General features: G+C 41.7%; 1 protein-coding gene across 1 annotated transcript; it reads right to left on the bottom strand.

The window, feature by feature from the left end:
* Positions 1–1,869: 1,869 nt before the first annotated feature.
* On the bottom strand, positions 1,870–7,540 carry LOC125408936 (spermatogenesis-associated protein 31D4-like). Its single transcript, XM_048447587.3, has 4 exons — positions 6,706–7,540; positions 5,953–5,995; positions 5,280–5,340; positions 1,870–5,036 (listed from the first exon to the last, which is right to left on the bottom strand). The coding sequence occupies exons 1-4, from the start codon at positions 6,889–6,891 to the stop codon at positions 2,378–2,380; spliced, it is 2,949 nt and encodes a 982-aa protein (XP_048303544.3). The 5' UTR covers positions 6,892–7,540; the 3' UTR covers positions 1,870–2,377.
* Between the last annotated feature and the right edge of the window lie 1,536 nt (positions 7,541–9,076).

Raw genomic sequence — 9,076 nt, 5'->3', positions numbered from 1 at the left:
TTACTGTTCATACTACCACAAGAAAAGCTCGGTCTCGCTTTGGAGTAAAAAGAAATGAACTGACTTCAGTGAGAGGCTTTGCATTCCAATCTGGAACAGATGGTGCTGGGAATGTAACCAAATGCAACCGAGTTTCCAACTTGGTAAAGGCAAAGTCAAATTAGGTACCGCTATGATATCAGAGTAGAACAAAATTATCTGCAGCAAGTGAGTAGAGCATAAACATAATTTCCAAAATAATTTTTCCACTAAACAAAGGAAGCATGGGGATTTTTTATTTTTATTTTTTGCGACAGGGTTTCTGCATAGCTTTGGAGCCTGTCCTAGAACTAGCTCTTGTAGACCAGTTTGGCCTCAGACTCACAGAGCAGGAGCCTCTGCTTCCTGCATTCTGGGAATAAAGGCATGCACCACCACTGCCTGGTTAGCATGGGATTTTATTGTGGGGCTATATGTACATGTGGATAGGCCAGTTCTTAAGCATGATGAGCTTCAGGTCAATATATATATATATATATATATATATATATATATATATATATATATGACTATTGTAGACACATTTTGGGGACCATATTTAACTCAAAGTCTCAGAACACATACATAATCAAAGTGGTAAACAGAAATTCCTCTGGGTATGTTCAGTCTGTACCATAACATTTTAGTCAAAAATAAGATATTTTGAAGCTACATTAATATGAGTTTACTCCCAAGAATGCCTACCTGGCTTAGTCACTTACAAATTCATCCCTGAGACATTTCACTGACTTTATGGGATCAGGATAAAGGACATATATTTCCTGAAGGACTGGAGTGCTTTACCTTTCTAGTTAGGGATTGAAACTCTTGAAGTTAAGGGCAAGATAGGCCTTAGGATCATGTGGGGACAGTCTAACACTGTAACTTGAGGAGATATATACATATGTAATTGTATCATGAATAAAATAAGTAAAGTTGATATTTGCACTTTATGTAGCCTGAAAGATAGGTAATGTTCCTTTGAATCACAGTCAAAACAATTAACAAACAGACCAGGTAGAAAAATAAGGAAAAGATAGACACTTTTTGTGATATTTTATACAATTTCATTGAATGTGATTTTCAGCTTTTGATTATAACAAAAGAGCCTTCAAAATAAGATTTAAGCTTTATAAACAAGCTAAGTAGAGCAGTAAGTTTAAAAAAATTCATTACTGTTTCACCTTTATTATTGGACTTTTTGTTGGCTCATAGGACAGGCATTTTAAAAGCTGTTATATAAATGGCCTGCCCCTTTAAGATGCTAATCATGCTAAAAAGATCATATCCCAAGTCCAAGGCTGGAAAAATAAGGCCACTTTCCCCTTCAACTGTCTGCTTCTGGGTCAGAGTTAAGAAGCCATGCTGTGTTATGGCTTCACAGCCACATCCCCTCAAAACTGCAAGAGATGTGTGGGAGGAATTAGGGAGAGGGGTGGGGGTGAAAATGATCAAAGTACATGAGATGAAATTGTAAACAGTAAAAATGACAAAACCATCCTAAAGTCTCACGAGCGTACTTGTTCTTTGTAGGTGACACAACCTAGTTAAGGAGACCTCTGCTCTCAAGGATATGAAAATCAATGAAGGAGAAGGTGTGGGCTGCCATGTATTGGCAATAAAGCTAAGATAAGACTTGGGAATCAGAGCTCCTCCCCAAATCACCAGAGAGTGAAAGTTCTGTTAGGGACGTATCTGACTCGTTCTTCATAAAGAACCTCAGAGAATCAAGTCACATTTCAGTAGCCCAAAGAGGAAATAAGTGAAAGCAAAACTGATTTGTCCTTTTTCCTGAGCACAAGTCCTGTCACTGTCACCTGAAAGACATGCCACATGGAGAAAGCACGAACACAGCTTTTCAGAACATTTATTGGGGGCAATCAGTATTGTAAATAAAGGATGGAATACTGAGGAGTGGAGAAATTCTTTTCTGATAGAAATTCAGGAAAAGCATTTTCTGCTTGTAAAATTGAGATGAACTTCCTGACACAGAGCTTACAACCAAAGGGAGTAACTGAAGGTACCTGACCCAAATGACACCTATAGATGAGAAATCAGTGAGGCTCTGGCTACTGTGAGGCATGGATGAGTAATGCTTCTGACACAATAGTTTCTTCTATAAAGCCATACAGCCACACATTTCTGTAACTTATAGGCTTGTCTGCTACTCTCTCTGTCTCTGTCTCTGTCTCTGTCTCTCTCTCTCTCTTTTTTTTTTTTGTCAGTGAAAGAATCACCTGCACCAAGCTCTCCTGTTTTGCAGGCCAAAATGTGCCCTCTTGGCAGATAGAGGGAAGTCCTTTTCTGGCACTTGTCTAAGACATATGAATGCATCCATGGTTCCTGTTGCTGTTTCACACTAAGCTCTGTTGTGGACCAGTGAACCTGCTGCACCTGAGAAGCATTCATGGACCACTGGAAGGGCTCTGGTCAGGCATGAGTTAAAATCTGTAAATGAATTCATTTGAGGCAGGGAGCTTGTCATTTGGGGCCCTAGAGCTTGGATGGGCAGCCTGTTTTCTGGTTTAAATTTCCCCTCCCTGGATACCTGACTATTACAGTCAGATGTCTGACTTTCCTGGGGACCTGTTATTTCTTTCAGGGTCCTTCCAGCTACCAGAATATTTTGTGCTTTTGTTGTCTTCCCATCTGCCCCTTGAGTACTCTTGCCCTGGCTGGTGTTCAAGATCTTGGTAGGTTGTGGTTGAAGAACACTGAGATGCCCTCCCTTGACTATGTTACTGATCTTGTCAGATACAAATATGCTTTTGCCATTCACCTTTGCTCCTTGAAGCCCCAAGACTGTTCTTCCTGAATCCAGTCGCTTACCCAATGGTGCAGGGGCAGCCTCAGTGGATATTCTGGGCACATCTGGGCTGTGTTTATTGCCCTCTGATTCTTTCATACTGGTGTTGTCTAAGACCATGGATGCCTGGTGCAGAACAGGCTTTGTCATTGTATATGTGCTCTTGGCGTGTCCGTCCTTGTTAACAGAACGTGACTGTCTCTGAGTCTCATGTTCTTCATTATCCACATGTGAGGTAAATGGGAGAGGACAATGCCCTGATCTGGACGCTGTACCAGCACTCTGGCCCTTACTGGTTTCATTGAGATGATTGACCAAAGGCTTTTGCAGCGCAGTTTCAAATTTTTCCCAACATTGGCTCACCCATGAGGTCCATGAAGGTTTACCTGACAGATTGCCTGGGTGGCGTTGTAGGATTGTCTCACAGTTAGACTGCAGGCCATTATCTGAAGTGCCCTTGGTGTTGCTCCATAGTTGGTGTTTTTGAACAGTCTCTAGGTTATGTCCCTTTGCCTTTAACAGTTTCTCCCCTGATTGTCTTGCTGGGAAGCTTTCAGGTTTGTTCAATACATTGTTGTGTAGGTCTTTACTGCCCTGTTGCTTAAAGAAAGAGATCCATGAAAGCCCATAGTTGCTTGTAGATGAAGATGCCTCTGAAAGTTCTGCTCGAGGACTCATCCATGATAGAGAGTTACGAATCCTCTGGGGTAGACCCCAGCATTGTAGGATGAGCCTCTTTCGAAGGTGGTGCTCAAGTTTCTTCTGGAGCTCACTGGTGAGGGGGAAATTTCCAAGAGAGATGGGCCTGGGAGCATAGGTCTTAGAAGACTGCTTGACTAATGAGGGATTGGGAGGTGGGGGACAAAATTCTTCCTGGGATTTTTTGACCACAGTGGGTAAACCCCACACTCTTTCCTGCACCTTTTTCAAGATGTTGTATTCTAGGCAGTGGATTGCAGATGCCTCAAGAGGTTGTCCCTTATCCTGGGGTCTGTGAAAATACACCCCACAGATTCTAAGCTGGGATAGCAGAGAAGTTGACAGAACTGGAATTGGGTGTTGAAGCTGGGTCTGAGTCTTGGCAAGAGGGACAGGTTGTGACTGAGATGTGGACAGAGTTTGGGACAAGTTCTGTGGTTGAGTTTCAGGCAAGAACAAAGGTGTGTGGTTAGTAAGCACTGCAGAATCTGAGAATCTGTTGAAGCATTCAGAGGTCAAGGAACTGTCAGCCCACACAGGAGCAACAGAGTTCATGGACTTGCTGTGTAGAGAAGGGATGTCCCAGAAAAACTGTGTATGTTTAGGCTCTAACTGATCTTCAGAGGTCTTGAGATGTGGGGACTGCTGGTGCATGTGAAGTCTCTCTGGTTTACCTTTGCAGCTCCCCAAAGGATGGGAAACTGCCAAGTTCTGCTGATCAGATTCTTGGATCGTCTCACAAGTTTTAAATGAATCAGCCATCTTTTGATCTTGTCTCTCAAGTATTACCATGGAATCAAGGTTGGAAAAGGAAAGGTTTCCAGGTAATTTAAGGCTGGTTGTGTTGTTTCCCCATAAGTAAGATTCAGAAGAACGGAGGTCAAGAAACTCCTGGTTAACCAGATGTTCTGGCTCCAACTGGGAAGAGATGCCAGTACCAGTCTGATGAATAAATTCTGACATTGCATGCCTTGAACTGCAAATGCCCTTGTTTGTTGGAATGGTAAACAACTCCCTAGGGCTGTCCACCAGAGATAGAATGGCTGTTGGTTGGAGAAGCAGTTCTGTTTCCTGCATGGCATGTTGTTGTGGAAGCGGGAAAGTGGCACATGGATGGAGAGAATCATGGTCTAGAGAGAATTTAGCATTCACAGGAGGAATAGATCCCGATGGCACAGAGTCACCCAGTGATGAGGCAGAAAATGTGTCTTCTAAGTGGGCACTCCGTTGAGGTGAAATAATGGAGGTAGACTGTAGAGACAGTTCATGCGGAGGGTCTGAAATTGGATTTTCTGAAGGATTTTCTGGGAAGGGAAGGGACAGAGTCAATGAGGTCTCGGACTCAGAAACTGTGGTGAAATCCATACTGGACGCAGAGGCAGCACCATCTTCAAGGGTGATCTGAGAAAGCAGGCGACTAATCTTAACAGTTGTTCCATTACACACGTCACAGGAAGAATCTGGATATAGTAGGTGTCGTAAGTGGGAGTGATCATGCAGTTCACCTAGGGGGCTGCAGGAGATAGAAATTTCAATTCTGTTATGAAGACCAATATTGAAATGAGGCCTTCTGGCCTAGCTGTGATGGAGATACCCAAAGCCTATATATATATATTTTTATGCCACCCACGCCTTCCAGTGCTACTATAGCCTCTCTCCACGCTCTTTTGTATATTTTCCCATTGACTATTCCTCCCATGACAAGAACAAGCTGTGCAGATTCCCCATGATGTTCAGGAAAAGGGGGAAGAATCACCTTTGCACAACAGACAGCAGCTTCCTCCATTCCTGTGTTTGTCTCTGGGTAGTTCTACAACCTGGGTAAGCAGAGGTATTAGTTGAAGGAAAGTAAGGTAGAAACATGATGGTCACACATGAGTCCCTTTAAGGAAAATACTTAAGCTAGTAAAGTCTAAAAGTACCAAGAACAAGTAGACAAGATCAGATTGTCCTTAAGAAGGTTCACATGTATGTGGTTTCATGTAAAAAGTACCTTCATGTACTTTGCCCCATGTGATGATACTCAGAACCACGTGTAAAGCACACAAGTCTTAGCTTCCTCACAGGTATCTAAGCGCCCAGGTGTCAAGTATACCGATGATATCAGGAGGCAAGAGCTTGTCCCCCCAAAAGTCAACCAAACAACCCCTCCCAAAAAACGTGCATTGTCCTCCCTGGACATGTTCAGTGCTCACTGCATTTGTAGCACCCATTGTCCAGATGGCACCTGAAGCTCCTTGCCCACAGTAGAGCAGAGAATCAACTCCAGCATGTCTCCCATGTTGTCATTCTGTGAGTCTCTCCTTTGAGGACTATTTCCTGAGAGATTGTGTCTGGGAACTTTCCGCTTTCAGATCATAGACCTAGTACCTTATAGAAATGACAGGATGGGAAACTGGGAAGAAGATGCCCAACAGATAGGAACCTACCTTTAAATGATCTTCTCCTTCCTTTCTTAGCTGTGCTCTGCCACTATGGACATAGAAAAATGAACAAGGAATTGTAATTTTTCTGCTGTTTCTCTTCTGAAGAAACCCAGATTTCATAAACCAAGAATATTATGATACGTATTCAATGAATGAAATTTAGTCCTCCCTTGAGTTAACTTTCAGAGGTGACCAGACATTTTGTCTTCCCTTATTTGGGAAATTAAAGAAAAATTTCGTCTGTAAGAGCCACATTTGTGATTATCAGTCAAAAATTTGAGGCTAGCAGCAACATCTGTGCTCTCTTTGAGACTCCTTTGTCCTGTGGGACAAAGCTCAGGAGCTCCACTCAACCAGCACTGCTTTCCTGATCAGCCCAACTTGGAGGGTAGCTGGGTGAATGTGCATGCAGGATGAGAATGGAGCCTGAGACTGAGCATTGGGAGAAGCTATTCTCCTTCAGAGTATCCACCTTCTAGAACTAATCCTTTGAGACTGAGAATCAGTATTTTATACCTTTTTGGTCTAGAACTCTTATCCATACCCAGAGTAGTAGACTGAAGATCTTGATGAAAACTTTAGTTCTGTTTTCCTCTTCTAGCAAGACTAATGCCCTAGAAAATCGGTGTTCTTTACTCCCTACAGTTTCCCATCTCAGGTAGGACTCTGGCAGACAGCCAAACTCATATAGTAACTCATTTGGCATTGTAGCATACCAATAAGGGATATCTTATGGGGTTCACCATACATCCTCACCTTTTTGATGTCCTGATTTTTCCAAGGTGGTGGTAAGAATGGTTTCAATATCAAATACCATAGGTATAGAAGAATAAACCCCACTCCACACAGAAAGATATAATTGAGGTCAGTATCCAAAAAAGCTGATTCAAAGTCTAACCATATTTTAATATATCTATTTACAAAAGAGATGATGTTCTCCATAGACTAAATCACATGGCTGCCTAAAGCATCTGAGTTCAGAGGTTGTATGGGACTCACCTTAGGCCCAGGTATGCATCACAGAGCAGGAGAGAGTCATAGAGGGTTTGTGAGGCCAGAGAGAAAGGTGAGCCCTCAGTTCCTCCTTCTCCTTTCTCCAAGCCACACCAGTGACCTCTGTTTGAGACTGCTCCTCCATTTTCCATTCCCCCTTACCTCACTTCATGTACCTCAGGGAACTTTCCTTTTTATTCCCTCTGTGATCTGGTTGCCAACCCAAACCTCTTTAGTTTTGGAGTACTCTTGACTTGGACTCAGTCAATTCTTCTGCCTAGAGGGTCTGATATGATACCTGGAATTGCCTTGGGACAGATATTTAGTCTCAGCAGCACAAATGTCCTCTCGCTTATACAGTAGTTCTCAACCTGTTGGTAGAGACTTTGGGGAGGTTCAAATGACCATTTCATGGGGGTTGCAATCAGGTATTTCTTTTCCATGCATTTACATTTGTGAATATCCCATAACAAACTTTGTTTCATTCAACCTTCAGTGTGTTTAGTCAGAGGGACTGAGTGAATCACAAAACTATCATAAATAATAAATGAATATACAAGCTAACAACTTCAAGCCTTCTGGATTTGAGGGCTATTTCATTTACTTTTCTGACGCCACAGAAGCTTTAGATGAACCAAGATTTGAATATACTTCACCCCCACCCCCACACACACCCCACACACTTTAGCAAGTCCCTGTGGTAATTTCACATCTAAAAAGAATGAGTCTTTTTTTTTCTGTCAGTGTCTAGTTATTGTGAAAGTTCCTCCAAGTGAACCTAAAATGGACTGTCCTAGACCATCAATTTCTAAGTGTTATGCGTTTTGCTTATAGCAAGCTTAATTGACAATGCTAATTTCTAGGTCTTTACGCAGTATCAAAGCCTTAGTGTAGAAGCTGCAATTGAGGAAACTTAATTGTTTACACATGTGAAATATGCAACTTTAATCTTCTATGAATGTATTTTGTCATGAAAACTGAGAAGACCTGCTCTGTGTAATAACCCTTACTAATATCCATAATTCTATAGTGTCTCAACAACATATTTTTATACATCTTCCAAGGTTCAAATAGTCCAAAATCCCATATTTCACATAAAACTATACTTCTTCTCTGCTTTCTGTTCCCTTGTCAGCTGTCTTCTGAATTCTGATAGTATCTCATTACTCCCTTAGTCTTGAACCCCTTCCTTTGACATTGTGACATCCCCTTCTTACTTGATCTTTTGTGATATTGTACAATCTCCAAACCAGGCAGAGTCGGTCACAGAAGCAAGTAACCTTGCCTTGAAGAAAACTATGCCTCTTTGTACCATCAGATAAATTTTCATGTACCACATACTTACATCTAGGCCTAGGATACATGTATACCTGTAATTCACAAACTACCCTTGGGCACATGATGTCCAGTCCAGATTGCTAATGCATAGGAAAAGGGTAGGGAGGCTGGCAGGGAAGAGTGGCACCCCTGTAACCTCCATGAGAAGTTCCTTTAACATAATGACTTCCTAACCTTGAAGTATCCACGAATATCCATCCTCCCACTTACCTTTCAAGTGCTATGCCAACATACCCAGCTATCTTGGCAGTTTTTGAGGACAATTTCTTATCCTACTTCTATCTTTCCAATGCTGTTCCTTTTGTTATTGAAGTAATAGTGGATTTTGATAGGAATAGTTTATTTTTCTTTTCTTTCTTTAGGCAATCCAAAAAGGATTATTTAGATGCCCCCAAACATTTCATTTTCAGGTTAATCTTGCTATAAACAAACAATAACATTTAGAAAGGGATTAGTTTATTGTTATTAAAATGAGACTGTCACTAACATCCTATCCTGTCTATCACTCAAATGATGTAAGCCTGATCGTAGGCAATGCTCACCCTTATCTGTGTTTCTCTGCCTTACTCTCACCTGTAGTTCCAGAGAAGTTCTCAAGGTATTTATCTTGCTATGTATTTAAGTTTTCCCAACTAATAGTGAACCTTGTAACTTGATCAGTAACATACAATTAAAACAAAGGGCTACTAAGCATGAAACATGGACACCCATTTTCTAGGTAGGTACAAGGCAAGCTGCTTTGTATTAGCCCATTTTGTGATCAATGAGGACTCATGTGAAGAAAGTAGCAAGAGCA

The sequence above is a fragment of the Myodes glareolus genome, chromosome 14 (assembly GCF_982192425.1).
Source record: "Myodes glareolus chromosome 14, mMyoGla1.1, whole genome shotgun sequence".
Classification (NCBI taxonomy): domain Eukaryota; kingdom Metazoa; phylum Chordata; class Mammalia; order Rodentia; family Cricetidae; genus Myodes; species Myodes glareolus.
The sequence above is the reverse complement of the archived record's forward strand: the minus strand, read 5'-3'. Positions and strand labels throughout refer to the sequence as shown.